We start from the raw sequence: 19,711 nt of genomic DNA, 5'->3' as shown, positions 1-19,711 counted from the left end.
ATATAAAAACGTAGATGTATTGATGAATGCTCCTTATAAATATATCGTCTTCCTTTAGTCAATAAATGTTGATAAAAACATCAAAGGCACACCTGAATGAAGTAATTTGTTTTATGTCAACATGAAGTGATATTCTGAAATAGAAAAAAAAGAGTCAGTGAGATAAAGAGGATAGTTTTCACATTTGATCATAGACACTTTTATTTTGATGCACAGTTTTACATCTTATATTTTGTATTTGACTTTATAAGTTTGATATATGTATACTAATTCATATTTATAAAATCAAGTCAAATCTGTAGTGATGCTGCTGTGTAAGGTTCAGCGCACATACGCAGCATTGGATTACTTCCGGTTGGCCACAGGAAGTCTTCCTCATGCGCATGTGCAGGAAACTGACCCCTAAAACGCAGTTCGCTCACTCTTTCTTTCTGGCTCGGGCAACACCCGTGAACGGACGTGTATTGGCAGACTCTCTGAGGACTTCATACAAACCAACCAGCGAACCCGACGAATCGTTCGACTAACAAACAAGAAAGCGAGTATTCAGTACTGCAGATTCGACTGTCGGTTTCCCTCCAGAGAACGCGTACACCAGTTCTACATTGCGACGAAAAATAAACAACCGTTTTGCTGTGTTCGTAGATCATCTGACTTGTCTGTTATTCTACCAAAATTGTATGTGACAGGATCAGATCGGACACCCCTTCACTAATACCAATTCCAGATCCTGTTACAAATCAAATCAATCAAAAGCAAAAGCAAATTCGATGACTGGCGTCCAGGCTAGCAGGGTGCAAAGAGCACCATACGAGCGTGATCACTGACAGAGCGGCTAACCGGCTTCCGTGCCAGTGGGACTTAAAGGGCACCATTCGAGCGTGATCGTTACCAGCGTCGCCTTACTGGCACTTGTGCCCGAGATAGTAGGATGCCAAGAGCACCATCCGAGTGTGATTGTTGCAAGAGCAGCCAACTGGCTTCCGTGCCAGTGGCACATAAAAGGGCACCATTCAAGCGTGATCGTTACCAACGTCGCCTTACTGGTACCTGTGCTGGTGACATGTGTAAAAGGATTCGAGCGAGGTCGCTGCCAGCACCACCTGACTGGCTCCTGTGCCAGTGGCACGTAAAAAGCACCCACTACACTCTCGGAGTGGTTGACATTAGGAAGGGCATCCAGTTGTAGAAACTCTGCCAGATCAAGATTGGAGCCTGGTGCAGCCATCTGGCTCGCCAGCCCTCAGTCAAAATCGTTTTTTTTTTTACATATATGGGGGGGTTAGGGGGGGGAGAAAAGGGTTTCTGTTATCTTCAGAAATGTAAACAAAGCCACTTCCGGTACCTATACCAAAGGATCGCCTTATTATAATCAATATCATTTTTTTTATTCATCCCGAAAGGAATTAAAGCTAAAGTCGACCTGAGCATAAAATTCTGAGTTCAAATACGTATTTCTTTACTACCCACAAGGAGCTAAACACAGAGGGGAGGGACAAACAAGGGCAGACAAAGGGATTAAGTCGATTATATCGACCCCAGTGCGTAACTGGTACTTAATTTATCGACCCCGAAAGGATGAAAGGCAAAGTCGACCTCGAAGGAATTTGAACTCGGAACGTAACGACAGACGAAATACCTGAGTTCAAATACGGCTGACGTCGACTTCGCCTTTCATTACTTCCAGAAAATTCTGGGTTCCATATAATCCTCCTCCCGCTCGCATTAAAGATTACTAGTCCTCCGTCAAAATTTGAAACCATCATCATCATTACAATTATTAGTATAACCTTTAAGTAAATCTGTATCGACTTACCGTTTCATCAATGCCTCATTAACAAGAGGACAAAAGAAATTAACGTGGTATTCGTCAATCGGTTTCATTTTACTAATTAATTACGCCGTTTTACTCTCATTTTACCAATTAATTTCCTTTATATCACATGTAACAGTTGATAATAGGTTTTCATAAACAACAGATCAACATTTCAGTTTGAAATTATTATTTAAGACGAGCAAATATATTTTCCTAATGTTATGTATTCTCTTCAAAATAATTACTTAACATTAAAAGGTTCACATAATTCTATTACTTACATTATCATTAGAAGTAGTAGTATCGGATCTTTTCGGTTTGACCGGCAGTGTCATATGAAATTGTCACCCATAATTATGACCCTAGTATTGATCTATTGCGTTTCAATCTGCTTTAGGGTTAGGATTAGGGGTAAAATTATTTTTAAAACTGTCGTTCAAACCGAAAACATCCGTAAATCTGTATCGACTTACCGTTTCATCAATGCCTCGTAAACAACATGACAAAAGAAATTAACGTGGTATTCGTCAATCGGTTTCATTTTACTAATTAATTACGCCGTTTTACTCTCATTTTACCAATTAATTTCCTTTATATCATATATAAAAGTCGATCGTAAGTTTTCGTAAACAACAGATCAACATTTCAGTTTGGAAGTTATTAATTAAGACGAGCAAATATATTTTCTTAATGTTGTCAGGTTCCCGCTTCGAAAAATAATTACTGTAACATCGAGAGGTTCACAGAATTCTATTATTCACATTATTATTATTAGTAGTAGTATCACTATTAGAGCCTTAAAGTAAATCTTTGTCAACTTACCGTTCAAATACGGATGAGATCGACTTCGTCTTTCATCTCTTTCAGGAAAAAACCGGAACCCATGCAATCGACTTATCGCTCGTATTAAACATTGCTGACCCTGGGCCAGTTTTCAAATCATCATCATCATTACTATTATTAATATAACATTAGAGTAAATCTTTATCAACTTACTGTTTTATCAATGCCTCATAAACAACAAGATAACATATATTAATGTGGAATTCTTCAATCGGACTCCTCACATTCTACTAATTAATTACGCTGTTTTATTCTCACTTTACCAATTAATTTCAGTTCTATCACATGTAACAGTCGGTCATAGTATTTTATAAACAACAAATCAACATTTCAGCTTCAAAGTTATTAATTAAGTCGAAGAGATCTATTTTCCTAATTGTTGTCAGGTTCCCGCTTCAAAAAATAATTCTATTATTTACATTATTATTAGTAGTAGTAGTATCACCATTACAACCTTAAAGTGAATCTTTGTCAGCTTAACCAACTTACCCTATTCAGAAATAAACAGTGACTCAGTAACCAATAAACTAATCAGCTTAATTATTTAATTAATTGCAAATGTGGAAGTGTTGCAGTTGTTACTTCCCTTGAAAAGATTGTAGTCATTCAATACCCTAAAAGATGGTTCTATTGATTGGCTGGATTCATTCCCGTGGATTTCTTTGTCCCCTTATGCCAAAAACCTCCCCTTCAAGTGTTTTTCCGAAATCTGACCAGATTACTTTAATAAAGTGTACTCATATATTCGGATCTTTTCGGTTTGATTGGCAGTTTTTTCTAGCGGTGTCATAGGAAATTGTCACCCATAATTATGACCCTAGTATCGATCTATTGCATTTCAATCTGTTTTAGGGTTAGGTGTGAGGGGAAGGGTATCTTTTTTTTTCTTCATAAATGTAAATAAACCCAATCTGTTTCTTAAACGAGGGACATTCATACGGCACAGAAGGTTTTCACCTCAATAGACGTCATTGATTGGTTGAAATCGCAGAGATTGAAGAAAAAAACCAACAAATATCTTACAAACCATAGAATTTTCTCAATAAAGCCAAGAGAAAAAGATGTTTTATAAACACATTCTACCAGTATACGAAGTTTAAAAGTGCTTAGTTACGTGGAAATTATTTTTAAAAACTGGCGGTCAAACTGAAAAGATCCATATATTCTGCTCTGCAACTGTTTCTAGCACATAACTTAACCGAGTCCCAGACCCCGTAAGGACAAGGCTGTCTTCAGCCTGTTGCTTCCTTACTTGATGTCATGTCAGCCAGCTTCCGGTCCCTTCCAGACATCACATCTATCCATTCATTATTTTTCTTGCACGCGCACCCAATGATCTAACGATGACTGCTCCTCTATTACTTTTCGTAAGAGATTTCCATACAGACATGGGGCTAGCTTCTCCTTCCCTTTCGTCATTGTTAGGGCTAATCACCCTTCGAATATCCAACACATGCTGTGGCATTATTCGGACTACTGATTGCGGTCACCCTTCCCATTTCCTACTGCGATATGAACCGAGTATAGCTTCTTTGGGATCTTTTCCTTTAGAACGGCAGATGTCAACACAATTTCTAGTTAACTAAACACTTTTAAACTTCGTATACTGGTAGAATGTGTTATAAAACATCTTTTTCTCTTGGCTTTATTGAGAAAATTCTATAGTTTGTAAGATATTTCCACTTTAAAATTGAGCATTTCGGCAATTTTAACCAATCGATTACCTCCATTCAACTAAAATCATTTGCTGCGTCTAAAACTGATACAACATCCTGTAAGTAACCCTAAATTTTTTTCTTAATTGTTAAATTAATTTAATTCCATTGCTTTAGTTTTTTTTACACGCTTAACAATTAAGAAAAAAAATTTAGGGTTAGTTACAGGATGTTGTCTCAGTTTTAGACGCAGCAAATGATTTATCTCAATAGAGGGCATAGGATTGGTTAAAATTCGAAAAAATTAAACTACGTTAAACAAATTACAATTTTCTCAAGAAAACCGAGAAAAAAATGTTTTATTTTGACACATTCTACCAGTATATGAAGTTTAAAAGTGTTTAGTTAACTAGAAATTGTCTGCTGTTGAAAAGGAAAAGATCCCTTCCTTAACCCTTTAGCGTTCGAATTAATATGTCAAAAGTAATCTTTATTCATTTACATTTTAAAAAATTAATCTGGTATTATCTTGTAGCTTCAAGATTTGAAAGATGTAATTGTTTATTTTTAGAATGACATTGCAGGGTAGGTGTGAGATACTGGTTCTGGCCAGTTTGAGCATAAAATGAGTAGAATATTTGAGCCGGATATAGCTGGTTTAAACACTAAAGGGTTAAGCTATAGTGGAGACCGGGGCGAGTTGACACATATTCTCTGGAGAATATGCGAAACAACTTTCGGACAATTTAATGACATCATAGTAGTGCTGTTTGTATAATCTTCCCTCTCATTTGAATTCATCTCTGTTGTGAGTGTTTGTCTGCTACACACGGACAACATCGGGATTTTCCACTTAGTAAGTTATTTTCGACATTTTTGATAATTAGTTATTTTGGATATGGTTTAAGACTACATTATGTGTATTAAACATTAAGGACAAATCCGCATATAATTTATTAAGTACATATATGTCAGTGCAGACTGTGGGTAAATTGGTGACCTATCCACAACTATACATTGATGTTTAACTATTTAAACGAGGTAGGAGCATGAAGGTTAAAGGATGATGAAGATGATGATGAAAACACAACAAAGACCAAATCAATGTCACTTAAAACTTTTATTCCTTTATTCTCTCCTAACAAATTCCTCAAAAACTCCAGCACAATCCTCTTCAAAGATCAAAGTTCTCACTGTGTTGATATATTTAGATATATCCATGATACTGAAGTTGATATTAATGAAATTGAAGTTAAATACATCAAGCTTGAAGAGGGAGACACCTTGTCTGGTAGAAGACAAAAAAATCATAATTGTTGATATGTTGTAATAAATTTTTATATTGATATTTTTACGCTTGTGTATGAATACTCAAATGTCTACTTAAGTGACCTTTTTGAGGGAATGATTCACCACAGATGTCACAATGATATGGCTTCTCTCCCGTATGAACACGTTTGTGAATAGTCAACTGACTATTTCTAAAGTATGATTTACCACAGGTATCACAATGGTGTGGTTTCTCACCTGTATGTGTACGTTTGTGGTCAGTTAAAATAATACTTTGAGAGAATGATTTACCACAGATTTCACAATGGTATGGCTTCACTCCCGTATGCGTACGTTTGTGTCTAGTCACATCACCACTTCTAGAAAATGATTTACCACAGATATCACAATGATATGGTCTTTCCCCTGTATGTCTACGTTTGTGGCCTGTTAAAATACTACTTTGAGAGAATGATTTACCACAGATATCACAGTGATATGGCTTCTCTCCTGTATGTGTACGTTTGTGTCTGGTCAATTGACCACCTTCAGAGAACGATCTGCCACAAATATCACAATGATATGGCTTCTCGCCTGTATGTGTAAGTTTATGTTTAGTCAAATGAACATTCTGAGAGAATGATTTACCACAAATATCACAATGATATGGCTTCTCTCCTGTATGTGTATATTTGTGCTTGCTTAAATAACTACTACAAGAGAAAGATTTATCACAATATCGCACTGAAATGGTTTTTCTCCTGTATGCGTAAGTTTGTGATTAGTCAATTCACCACTTCTAGAAAATGATTTATCACAGATATCACAACGATATGGTCTTTCCCCTGTATGTCTACGTTTGTGGCCAGTTAAAATACTACTTTGAGAGAATGATTTACCACAGATATCACAGTGATATGGCTTCTCTCCGGTATGAACACGTTTGTGTGTGGTCAAGTGACCACCTTCAGAGAATGATTTGCCACAAATATCACAATGATACGCCTTCTCACCTGTATGTGTAAGTTTGTGTTTAGTCAAATGACTACCTTGAGAGAAAGATTTACCACAAATACCACAACGATATGGCTTCTCTCCTGTATGTGTAAGTTTGTGCATGCTTAAGTAACTACTACAAGAGAATGATTTACCACAGACATCACAGTGATATGGCTTCTCTCCCGTATGAATACGTCTGTGAGTAGTCAAATCACCACTCCTAGAGAATGATTTACCACAGATATCACAATGATATGGTCTTTCTCCTGTATGTCTACGTTTGTGGTCATTTAAATTACAATTTTGAGAGAATGATTTACTACAGATATCACAATGATATGGCTTTTTTCCTGTATGTGTAAGTTTGTGTCTACTCAAGTCCCCACTCGTAGAGAATGATTTACCACAAATTTCACAATAATACGCCTTCTCGCCTGTATGTATAAGTTTGTGTTTAGTCAAATGACCACTCTGAGAGAATGATTTACCACAAATATCACAATGATATGGCTTGTCTCCTGTATGTGTAACTTTGTGTTTAGTCAAGTTACCAGTTTGAGAGAATGATTTACCACAGATATCACAACGATAGGGCTTCTCCTCCGTATGTGTACGGATGTGCTTAGTTAAGTAAGTACTACGAGAGAATGATTTACCACAAATATCACAATTATATGACTTTTCTCCTCTATGTGTATAAAAGTGTTGTGTCAAGTTACTCCTTTGAGAGAATGATTTAGCACAGATATCACAATGATATGGCTTTTCTCCTGTATGAGTATATAAGTGTTGCGTCAAGTTACTCCTTTGAGAGAATGATTTACCACAGATATCACATGGATATGGTTTTTCCCCAGTATGTGAAGGTTCATCTATAGTCAAGACACCACTCTGACAGAATGATACACTGCAGGTAGTAGAGTGATATGGTTTCTCACCTGTATCAGGGTTGTTTGCTTCAGTTAAAGGATTCATTATGAGAGGATAATCTGTCATAAATATCACATTGATAGTGTTTATTTTATTTCTATGAGAATGTTTGTGTTCAGTTTTGTCACTATTTTTGGGGAATAATTTAATGCCGTTTCTTTCAGCTGAGATCTAAATCAAAAGGTGACAATTGTCTACACCTTTGTAAAGTTATCCAAGCTTAATTAACCTGTAAAACAATCATCTCCTCTATATTCCAGACAGCAAAGACTTCAAATTGTTGCTGTTAATTCCATCGTCCAGAAGAAATATTTCGCAATATTTTGTCATAGACTTTCTTTATATAAAAACGTAGATGTATTGATGAATGCTTCTGATAAATATATCGTCTTCCTTTAGTCAATAAAAGTTGATAAAACTATCAAAGGCACATCTGGATGAAGTAATTTCTTTTATGTCAACAGAATGTGATATTCTGAAATAAAAGAAAAGAGTCACTGAGATAAAGAGGATAGTTAAATGACATAGCAATTCAACATTGCCAATATTCATTTCTACTCTAGGCACAAGGCTAATAGTACCATACTAAACTACACCCAAGAATTGCAATGGTGTTCGGTGTCTTAAAAGCAGGTGGAAATCAGATTTTTGTAACTTTTTCACAATTGGCCACCCCATCTTTTTCAAATACGTGATGAACATAATTCGACGTGTAAATTATCCGCAACCTTCATTCAGTTGTACTTTTCTTTTCACATCAAATTCCGGCAATCTTACGGTTCTAGTATATTTTACGTCGACTGACCACGTGTTTATATATGATCGTCGATTTCCGACAAAAACTTTTATTTTTTTACATATGGGATTGGGGGGAAATGGGATCTTTGGGGTTAGGGTCCTAACCCTAACGATCCCATTACCCCCAACCCCATATGTAAAAAAATAAAAGTGTTTTAACGGAAATCGACGATCATATATAAACACGTGGTCAGTCGACGTAAAATATACTAGAACCGTAAGATTGCCCAAATTCCTATATAATCCTTATCCACAGAATATGAAAAGGTACTTTCTGAAAGTTATGAGGAAACACATTACCATTTAGATCGATAGTAATACTGAGAAACAATCGATAAATTAAAATAAAGTATCGGTTTCCGAACATTTCAGTGGTTGGAGTGTATTTGAGAATATTTCTCAAACTAAAACATGCAACTACGGAGAGGGCAGAAGGTAGCTTCCATAGCAGCCAAATCCTGCATAAATCAAGGATATCTCTCTCCCATAGCTAGAAAAAGCAGCCAAATCCCGCACAATTCATAGACATCTGTCTCCCATAGCTAGAAATAACAGCCAAATCTCGCACAATTCATAGTCATCTGTCTCCCATAGCTAGAAAAAGCAGCAAATCCCGCACAATTCATAGATATCTGTCTCCCATCGCTAGAAATAGCAGTCAAATCCCGCACAAATCAAAAACATTTTTCTTTCACAGCTGGAAATATCAACCAAATATCGTACAAATCATTGAATATCTCTTCCATAGTTAGAAACAGCAGCCAAATCCCGCACAAATCGAAAGCATTTTTCTTTCACATTTACAAATGTCAACCAAATATCGCACAAATCATTGAATCTCTTCCGTTGCTAGAAATAGCAGCCAAATCCCGCACAAATCAAGGACATCTCTCATTCGTAAAACACAGAAAAGACACAAAGAATTGTGGCGCCAAAAGATGTCTCTTCCATAGCTAGAAATAGCAGCCAAATCTAATACAATTCATAGTCATCGCTCTTCCATAGTTAGAAATAGCAGCCAAATCCCGCACAAATCAAGGACATCTCTCTCCCATAGCTAGATATAGCAGCCAAATCCCGCACAAATCAAGGACATCTCTCATTCATAAAACACAGAAAAGACACAAAGAATTCAGGCGCCAAAAACCGAAAGTCTCCAGAATTAAAAAACGTTGAATTTTTTCATTGTTTAATACTTACGCAAATGTTTCATAAAGGACTGTGTTGTTTATATATGTGTGTATATGTCAGTTGAGAAATGCATTATAAGTACGTATTTTAAGTATTATAAACGTATTATTATTATCAGCTGATTAAAAGAAATTCATTCAAAGGACCTTTGACACGGAAGTCAACATCAAGTAGGAACCACGTCCAATGCGCATGCGTCTCATGAAATAAGACATCAAAGACTAATTATCTCCCTTTACCTAACCATATATTCTTCTCAATTTTAGGCACAAGCACCGGATCTTTTCCGTTTGACCGGCAGTTTTCCAAATGGTGTCATATGAAATTGTCACCCATAATTATGACCCTAGTATCGATTGCATTTCAATCTGTTTTAGGGTTAGGGGTGGGGGGAAAGGGTATCTTTTTTTCTTCAGGAATGTAAATAAACCCAATCTGTTTCTTAAACGAGGGACATTCATACGGCACAGAATGTTTTCACCTCAATAGATGCCATTGATTGGTTGAAATTGCAGAAATTGAAGACAAAAAACCAACAAATAGCTTACAAACTACAGAATTTTCTCAATAAAGCCAAGAGAAAAAGATGTTTTATGAACACATTCTACCAGTATACGAAGTTTAAAAGTGTTTAGTTACGTGGAAATTATTTTAAAAAACTGCCGGTCAAACCGAAAAGATCCCCAAAAGGTATCCAAGCATTGTTCTTTAGATGAGAGAGAAGTGTGAAGGAAGGACAATGATTGGACAGGAGAGAAAATGACGTCAGAAACGGATCGGAAGTGCAACGGCCTGACGTCACATCAGGAAGATATAAGTCAAAGATGTCTTATTTCTTTCGGTGTCTGCGACGGGGTCCAGTTCGTGCGCTGGAAACGGTCGTAGATTAGAGTATGTGAGTGTATATATTCTATATTACCTTGAAGGTAAAATCGTTGACGGAATGGGACAAAGAAGACACCGGAACGAAACGGACCAGTCATAGAAAATTGAAGTACTACAACCCTATAAAGGGATATAACTTGCCTTAATTAATTAATTAAGGTGCTTAATTACCGATCACTGACTCGTTGTTTGTATCTGAATACGGTAAGTTGACAAAGATTTTCTTTAAGGCTATAATGATGATGATAATACCAATAATGATAAGGTACTACTAGCGAACAGTGGTCCCGGTGCGCGCACTCGTACATCCGCGCTAGCTAGTCGTAAGTAGTCGATCCTACAATTTTTTAAACCAAGTAAATACATTATTTTTGTAAACAAACTAAGATTAGGGTTAAAAAGTCGTTGCATGATTCACTACATATGACTAGGTAGAACGGATACGCGAGTGCGCGCACCGGGACCACTGTTCGCTAGTAGTACGGCACACCTCACCAAGATAACCCTTACTTGTCAAAAAAAAGTTACGAAATGGGAAATATATCCAGAATACACAAAGTATGGATGAAATTAGACAGATTAATCTATTTTTTAAATATTTTATACTGAAAAATAAAATACGGAGAACGGGCACTCGCGAATGTAAGAGTACTATTTAAGAAGAGGGGTCTCGGCGCGCGTAGTCGCGCATCCGCGCTAGCTAGTCGTGACCAGTCGATCCTTACTTTGTATTTTTGTTTTATTTACTTTGTTTAAAAAAATTGGCGTAACTTCGGTACAGGTACCGGAAGGGTTAATATAGGGCGTAACAAATATCAGAAAATCAAAAAAAAAATGTGTGTAATAGGTGTAAAACAACTTCCTATGAACGAATATGAAAAAAAAAATTCGCGCACGCGAAAGGGGGGTGGGGGAGAGGCCTCGGAAAATTCACATCGGGAAGTTCCGAAAGCGTCTGAGGGGCTGACCCGGGCACCAAAACAAAAAAAAAACAGTGTAATATGTGTAAAACAACTTGCTCTAAACGAATATGAAAAAAAAATGCGCTCTCGAGAAAGAGGGGTGGGGGAGAGTCCTCGGAATATTTATATCGGGAATTTCCGAAAGCGTCTGAACCGGGCACAAAAACAAAAACAGCGTAATAGGTGTAAAACAACTTGCTCTAAACGACTATCATGAAAAAAATGCGCGCTCGCGAAAGGGGGGTGGGGGAGAGGCTTCGGAAATTTCCCATCTTCAGTCCACGGCCTTTAAACTAAGAAAAAATAGTGTAATTGGTGTAAAACTACTTGTTCTAAACGAGTATCAAGAACACACACTCACACATGAATCATAAACTCCGTATTTCGCAAAAAAATAAAATAAAGAGAAGAAATTCTGGAAAAAGTGAAGAAATGTTGGATCTCCACCATGTGAATCAAAATACGTGTCAGAAACATCTTGAAATACTACAGAAATTATGTTACGAAAATGATAATGTATACATACCTCTTTGAGTGGTCCATCGATAATGATGATAAAGAAATGAGTTGGATTTGAACTCAGAATATTGACTAACACAACTACATACTACAAGACTCAAAATATTCAGCCAAGTCACCACCCTTTAACTAGCAATAATAATAACATCAATAACATAACAGCCAAAAGATTTATTTGTTCTGAAAATAACAATCATAGTAAATAAATATGTTCTTTAATATTCACATTCATGTGCACAGTTAAACACACTTACATACAAACAGTCACGCATGCATAATACAGAACGGAACACATAAATGAAGGTTGCATTACTTAGTATATATTACATGTAGAGAATTTTGATTAATAAGTCAAATATGCAAATTATAAAGATAAATAGTTGCTTTACTAAACAGTGTTGTAAAGGTGAAAAAATAAATTTGGGAAAAAAATACACGCCAAAACTAATTAATAAAGGATAATTAGGGAAGGATTGACACAAAATAATAATTTTTCTGTCTCTTTTTTTCTGATAAATGCATCTTAATAAGTGAGAAGAATTGCATATATCTGAACTATTTCAAAGAAAAGCATAAATTTAATGTTTAAAATAGCTTTAACCAAGGAATGAGATCCAACATTTCTTCACTTTTTCCAGAATTTCTTCTCTTTATTTTTTTTTTTTGCGAAATACGGAGTTTATGATTCATGTGTGAGTGTGTGTTCTTGATACTCGTTTAGAACAAGTAGTTTTACACCAATTACACTATTTTTTCTTAGTTTAAAGGCCGTGGACTGAAGATGTGAAATTTCCAAAGCCTCTCCCCCACCCCCCTTTCGCGAGCACGCATTTTTTTCATGATAGTCGTTTAGAGCAAGTTGTTTTACACCTATTACGCTGTTTTTGTTTTTGTTTTTGTGCCCGGTTCAGACGCTTTCGGAAATTCCCGATATAAATATTCCGAGGCCTCTCCCCCACCCCTCTTTCGCGAGAGCGCATTTTTTTGTGTCATATTCGTTTAGAGCAAGTTGTTTTACACATATTACACTATTTTTTTTTGTTTTGGTGCCCGGGTCAGCTCCTCAGACGCTTTCGGAACTTCCCGATGTGAATTTTCCGAGGCCTCTCCCCCACCCCCCTTTCGCGTGCGCGAATTTTTTTTTTTCATATTCGTTCATAGGCAGTTGTTTTACACCTATTACACACATTTTTTTTTTGATTTTCTGATATTTGTTACGCCCTATATTAACCACCGGAAGTACCAGATACATTTAAAAAAAGTGTTGTTTTTTTTATATATAAGGGGGGGGTCATGGTTAAGGTTTGTGTTAGGGGTGGGAGAAAAGGGTTTCTGTTATCTCCAGAAATGTAAACAAAGCCACTTCCAGAACCTATACCGAAGGATCGCCGCTTGTCAGTGAGTGTCACCATCATGCAAGCGATGTCCTTTCTTTGCAATATTCCGTGTAAATATGTTTGAACTTGGTGGAATATCATTTTACTTGGGAAGAGGTCAGGATTGGCAACAGGAAGGGCATCCAGCTGTAGAATGCTCCTGCGCCTATTCTGTATATAGATTTCCCTGCATTTCTCAAATTATTTATAATAATCATGAAATTATTGTATACAGTGCTCAGATGCACCACAACTTGTCAGAAAGTGCATATAAAGCATATGCAGTAATGTACAAATGTCTGGGAAGTGAACAGTGTATGAGTCAGATACATGTTAGCCTGTGTGTATGGAGGGGAGAAAATCAGGTGTAGTGTTGGCGAATCTCAGGAAGCATGGAAGTTTTGAAGGATGCAGTGCTCCGACAACTAACAACTGATGCCGGCAGTTTGTTCCATGCTTCAGCAACTCTTAGCATGAAAAAATGTTTCCGAAAGTCATGGGAGCTGTGCTGTTTTCTGACTTTGTAAACATATCCACGGGTGTTAGACAGATGGAGTTTGAAAAGGTGCTCAGAGTTATTGTTTGTAAAATGGTTGATAATTTTATGGGTGTCTACTTTTGTTTTTTGTTGTTGTTTAAATACCACACAGCCACTCCTAATTCAAAATAATGAATAGGCGTAGGAGTGGCTGTGTAGTAAGTAGCTTGCTTACCAACCACTTGGTACCAAATTCAATCCCACTGCGTGGCACCTTGGGCAAGTGTGTTCTACTATAGCCTTGGGTCGACCAATGCCTTGTGAGTGGATTTGGTAGACGGAAACTGAAAGAAGCCTGTCGTATATATGTATATATATGTGTGTGTATGTTTGTGTGTCTGTGTTTGTCTCTCTGGCATTGCTTGACAACCGATGCTGGTGTGTTTACGTCCCCGTAACTTAGCGGTTGGGCAAAAGAGACTGATAAATAAGTACTAGGCTTATAAAGAATAAGTCCTGGATTCGATTTGCTTGACTAAAGGCGGTGCTCCAGCATGGCTGCAGTCACATGACTGAAACAAGTAAAAGTGTAAAAAGTGTAGAATGTTGTAAAAGTTTCAGTACCCGAATAAACTCCAATTCGTGTAAGCATAGACATTAAATGGATGACAGTGTTGATGTTGTAAGATTTGCAATGTTGAATTACTATGCCATTTAATGATTCTCTTTATCTCACTGCTTCTTTTTTTATTTCAGAATATCACATCATGTTGACGTTAAAGAAATTTCTTCATTCAGATGTGCCTCTGGTATTTTTATCAGCTTCCATTAACGAAAGGAAGATGATATATTTATAAGGAGCATCAATACATCAAACTCAACATATAAATGAAATCTGTGTAAAACAACAGCAAAATACTTCTTCTGGGCGATGGAATTAACAGCAACAATTTGAAGTCTTTGCTGTCTGGAATATAGAGGAGATGATTGCTTTACAGGTTAATTAAGCTTTGATAACTTTACAAAGGCATAGACAATTGTCACCTCTTGATTTAGATATTAAGCAAAATCTCAGATGAAAGAAGCATAGCATTAAATTATTCTCTGAAAATAACAACACAAATATATTCATAGAAATGAATTTCTTTCCTATTTCAGGATATCATTCCATGTTGATTTAAAAGAAACTTCTTCATTCAGATGTGTGTCTGATATTTTTATTGATGTTCATCAATTAAAGGAAGACCATATATTTATAAGGCACATTCATCAATACATCAACATCTTTACATAAATAAAATCTTCGACGAACGATGGGGAAATATTTCTTCTGGACAATGGAATTAACAGCAACATTTTTTTTGTCTTTACCATATGGAATGTAGAGATGATGAACCTACAGGTTAAGTTTGAGTAACTTTACAAAAGCATTTACCAATTTATATCTTCTGTTTTAGATATTAAGTAAGGTCACCAATGAAAGTAACATAACATTCAATTATTCTCTGATGCATTTGAACACAAACATTCATAGAAATGAAACAGATACTTTCATTGTGATATGTTTAACGAAATTATTCTTTCATAATGAATAATTCAACTAAAGCAAAAATCTCTGATAAAAGAGAGAAGCCATATCACTGTGATATTTGTGGTAAGTCATTCTCTAAAAGTGGTAATTTAAGTAGGCACAGACGTGTTCATACTGGAGAAAAACCATATCAGTGTGATATCTGTAGTAAATCATTTTCTGAAAATAGCACTTTAACTCGTCACAAATTTATTCATACTGGGGAAAAGCCGCATCAGTGTGATATCTGTGGTAAATCATTTTCTCGAAGTACTGACTTACCTAAACACAAACGTACTCATACAGGAGAGAAACCATATCAGTGTGATATCTGTGGTAAATCATTCTCTACCAGTGGTGACTTACCTACACACAAACGTACACATACAGGAGAAAAGCCACATCATTGTAATATTTGTGGTAAATCATTTTCTAGAAGTAACATTTTAATTGATCACAAACGTATTCATACGGGTGAGAAACCATATCATTGTGATATCTGTGGTAAATCATTCACTAGAAATAGTCATTTGACTAGTCATATACGTATTCATACTGGGGAAAAACCATATCAGTGTGATATCTGTGGTAAATCATTTTCCCATAATTCTACTTTAAATGGGCACAGACGTATTCATACAGGAGAGAAGCCATATCATTGTGATATCTGTGGTGAATCATTCTCTGAAAATAGCCATTTAACCAGACACCTACATATTCATACAGGAGAGAAGCCATATCATTGTGATATCTGTGGTAAATCATTTTCCCAGCATTCTACATTAAGTGGGCACAAACGTATTCATACAGGTGAGAAGCCATATCATTGTGATATCTGTGGTGAATCATTCTCTGATAATAGCCCTTTAACCAGACACTTACGTATTCATACAGGAGAGAAACCATATCATTGTAATATCTGTGGTAAATCATTCTCAAGAAGTAGTCATTTGTCTGGTCACAAACGTATTCATACTGGGGAAAAACCATATCAGTGTGATATCTGTGGTAAGTCATTTTCTGATAATAGCAATTTAATCAGTCACAAACGTAGTCATACAGGAGAGAAACCATATCAGTGTGATATCTGTGGTAAATCATTCTCCCACAGTAGTGATTTGCCTAAACACAAACGTATTCATACAGGTGAAAAACCATATCATTGTGATATTTGCGGTGAGTCATTCTCTCAAAAACGCCACTTAAGTACACATCTGAGTATTCATACACACGTGTAACCGTACCAATATCAAAATTTATTACAACCCGGCAGGACAAGTGAGACCATAAACCATGGTCTCTACCTGGGATGTAGCCAGTCCACTTATGCATACCTTTCCTTCTAGAGACACAAAACTCTACATGTGAAGACCTGTTGAGGCAAGTGAGAATCAGAATGAAAATCGAAATCGATCAACATCAATGGAAATTGTAGCTTTGATACCAGTGCTGGTGGCACGTAAAAAGCACCATCCCATCATGGCCGTTTGCCAGTCTCGCCTGGCCCCCGTGCCGGTGGCACGTAAAAAGCACCCGCTACACTCACGGAGTGGTTGGCGTTAGGAAGGGCATTGCCACATCAGACTGGGCCTGGTGCAGTCTTCTGGCTTTCCAGACCCCAGTTGAACCATCCAACCCATGCTAGCATGGAAAGCGGATGCTAAATGATGATGAGGACAACAATTATGAATATTTTGTCTGCTAAAAGACAGGGTATATTCCTCTTCAAGCTTGACATTATCAAATACAGTTTCTTGGATGTCAACATGAAATTCATGAATCACAACTTCAATATCATTTATATATCTAAATATATCAACACAGAGATGACTTTGACTTCTGAAGAGGATTGTGCTGGACTTTTGAGGAATTTGTTATGAGAGAATAAAGGAATGGGAATAAGGAATAAAAGTTTTAATTGACATTGATTTTGTCTTTGTTGTGTTTTGATCATCATCATCATCTCCATCATCCTTTACCATCCAGGCATGGATGGGAAAGTGTGACAGGTGCTGGCAAGCCAGAGTGCTTCTCTATGTTCCAGTCAGACCTGGATTGTGTAGTTCTATATTTGAGAGATTAGGAATTATGTACATTATGAGAGTAACCCACTATGGGATATCATTTATCCAATATACTGCCAGTAAAGTACCCAGAAAGGCTAATACATAAATGTTCAGAATTGCAATGCAATTAATTCATGTATTATATGGGCAAAGGTAAAATGTTTTACCTCAAATTCATAATACAAAATAAGAAAATGAAGGAGTAGATTTCTATAAATCATCAACTTCCAGATAATACCAGTTCATACAATTTATTAACTAATTATTTAGGAACATCCAAATCAAACAGAATAAAACAGTACACATCAATGAGTAATATAATACCATAAGAACATATATTTTATATTTTTATATTTATATTTCTTCATATGTATTGTTCTTATGGTATTATCTTACTCATTGATGTGTACTGTTTTATTCTGTTTGATCTGGATGTTCCTAAATAATTAATTAATAAATTATATGAATTGGTATTATCTGGAAGTTGATGATTGAAATGAATCTGTTCCTCCATTTTCTTATTTTGTAATTTGATATAAATATATATATATATATATATATATATATATGTGTGTGTGTGGACAGGATGTCAGTCTGATAGCTAGAATAAGTGTATACAAGTCTCGTATTTTGAGTGTGTTTATGTCTGGGGCAGAAGCAGGGACTCACTTCGATAGGGAAATAGAAAATCTCCAAACCTTTCAAATGTGGTGTATGCACCACAGCATATGCAACCAAATGGCAAAATAAGACATCGAATGTAAAAATCTTAGAAAAATGTGATATGTCCAGTATTCAAAGCATGTTGATGAGGATTCAGTGAAGATGGGTAGGACATGTTTTTCAAATGAAATGTGAATGCTTTCCAAAAATTCAGCAGGATGAACTATTAGCGCTAAACTATTAAGCACAATCCATGCATAATTAAGCCAGCAGCACCCAGTCGAACAAACACTTCCGTGCATGCGTAATACAATAATGGTGATGTTCTTAACTGTTATATGGGAATGTAAATAGGTTTGCAAATTGTTTTTTTTACTTGTTATTCTATGTTCTGAATGCTTTTATTTTAATAAATGTTGCTTACTGCAAGTTATGGATGATTCTTTTATGACTTCATTGCTTTCAGGCTTAGCTTAACGTATTTTCACTCCCAACATCACAAAATGCATCAAATAAACATTGCCGGACAGCAGAGACTCGAACATTGCTTAGAAAATGTTTTTCATTTTTAACCTCGTAAATAGTACGCACTAGGGATTTTGACCTTTAAATTTTGGGGAAAAAAGTGTGGATTATACTCGAGAATTTACGGTATTCATATAATGTTTTAAGCTTTCCTTCAGTTAACCTTGTATGTTAACACATTACCTCCAATGATAAAAGTTATGACTTATTACAAACGTCTCGTGAACTTCTATTTTCTTGTTGTTACGAACAAGATGGTGACCCCTCTTTCTTTCATACTGATGAAATTATAGTGTGTCATTAAGTCAGTGCTCCACAATGATAGTCGCTCCGCTATAAAATGGATAAGGATCTTTTCGGTTTGTGCCAACATATGTATAGATGTAAATATGTTGCATGTCACCCACATCTGCTGCTACAGGGGAGATACAGGTCTACTCAGCCAGAGGGAAAAGCAAGAGAAAATAAGATACATGACATCGTGTTTTTCCACTTCCGGTCCTTCACTTCCTTACATTCTGGTCACTATCATTCCTCCACACTTCACCCTGATCTAATAATAATAATGAAATTATTGTATACAGTGCTCAGGTGCACCACAACTTGTCAAAAGTGCGTATAAAGCATATGCAGAAATGTACAAATGTCTGGGAAGCGAACAGTGTTTGAGTCAGATACATGCTTGCGTGTGTATGGAGGGGAGAAAGTCAGGTGTAGTGTTGGCGAATCTCAGGAAGCATGGAAGTTTTGAAGGATGCAGTGCTCCGACAACTAACAACTGATGCTGGCGTTTTGTTCTATACTTCAGCAACTCTTAGCGTGAAAATATGTTTCCGAAAGTCATGGGAACTGTGCTGTTTTCTGACTTTGTAAACATGTTCACAGGTGTTAGACAGGTGGAGTTTGAAAAGGTGCTCAGAATTATTGTTAATAAGATGGTTAATAATTTTATGGGCGTCCGCCAAGTCAGCTGCCAGACGTCGGAGTTTCAATGTGTCCGTGCCCAGGGAAGTAAGGCATTTAGAATATGGCAAATGCCTGATGGAGGGTATTGTATACAGTGTCAGGTGCACCACACCTTGTCAAAAGTGCGTATAAAGCATATGCAGTAATGTATAAATGTCTGGAAAGCTAACAGTGTATGAGTCAGATACATGCATGTGTGT

The 19,711-nt window shown here is 36.4% G+C and overlaps 2 protein-coding genes across 5 annotated transcripts in view; one reads left to right on the top strand and one right to left on the bottom strand.

The window, feature by feature from the left end:
* Positions 1–5,443: 5,443 nt before the first annotated feature.
* The window catches only part of LOC118761574 (zinc finger protein 271-like), a 34,470-nt gene continuing 20,202 nt past the window's right edge, over positions 5,444–19,711 (bottom strand). The window contains exons 1-5 of one of the 3 annotated variants that reach the window (XM_036499624.1): positions 7,201–8,378; positions 6,849–6,948; positions 6,589–6,680; positions 6,435–6,504; positions 5,444–6,099 (exon numbers count right to left, since the gene is read on the bottom strand). In XM_036499624.1, the coding sequence (XP_036355517.1) occupies positions 5,666–6,099; positions 6,435–6,504; positions 6,589–6,680; positions 6,849–6,948; positions 7,201–7,578 (1,074 nt within the window). In that variant the 5' untranslated portion in view covers positions 7,579–8,378 and the 3' untranslated portion in view covers positions 5,444–5,665. Of the gene's footprint in view, positions 6,130–6,434; positions 6,522–6,588; positions 6,681–6,800; positions 6,949–7,200; positions 8,379–19,711 lie in introns of those variants that run through there. The other 2 variants (XM_036499623.1, XM_036499622.1) reach the window with 2 other exon arrangements.
* LOC118761575 (zinc finger protein 665-like) lies at positions 10,138–16,651 on the top strand. Of its 2 annotated transcripts, none has more exons than XM_036499626.1 (2): positions 10,138–10,590; positions 14,880–16,651. In XM_036499626.1, exon 2 carries the CDS (start codon positions 15,309–15,311, stop codon positions 16,527–16,529), a length of 1,221 nt encoding a protein of 406 aa, XP_036355519.1. In that variant the 5' UTR covers positions 10,138–10,590; positions 14,880–15,308; the 3' UTR covers positions 16,530–16,651. The 2 variants fall into 2 exon arrangements, with proteins under 2 accessions (XP_036355519.1, XP_036355518.1); XM_036499625.1 differs by having other exon boundaries at positions 14,478–16,651.

This window comes from Octopus sinensis, unplaced genomic scaffold, assembly GCF_006345805.1.
Source record: "Octopus sinensis unplaced genomic scaffold, ASM634580v1 Contig15378, whole genome shotgun sequence".
Classification (NCBI taxonomy): Eukaryota; Metazoa; Mollusca; class Cephalopoda; order Octopoda; family Octopodidae; genus Octopus; species Octopus sinensis.
Note: the sequence above shows the minus strand (reverse complement) of the source record. Positions and strands in the feature narration are given on the sequence as shown.

Bases quoted from the DNA above. Each gene is read 5' to 3' on its own strand.
- LOC118761575 (XM_036499626.1), top strand. From the start codon at position 15,309: ATGAATAATTCAACTAAAGCAAAAATCTCTGATAAAAGAGAGAAGCCA.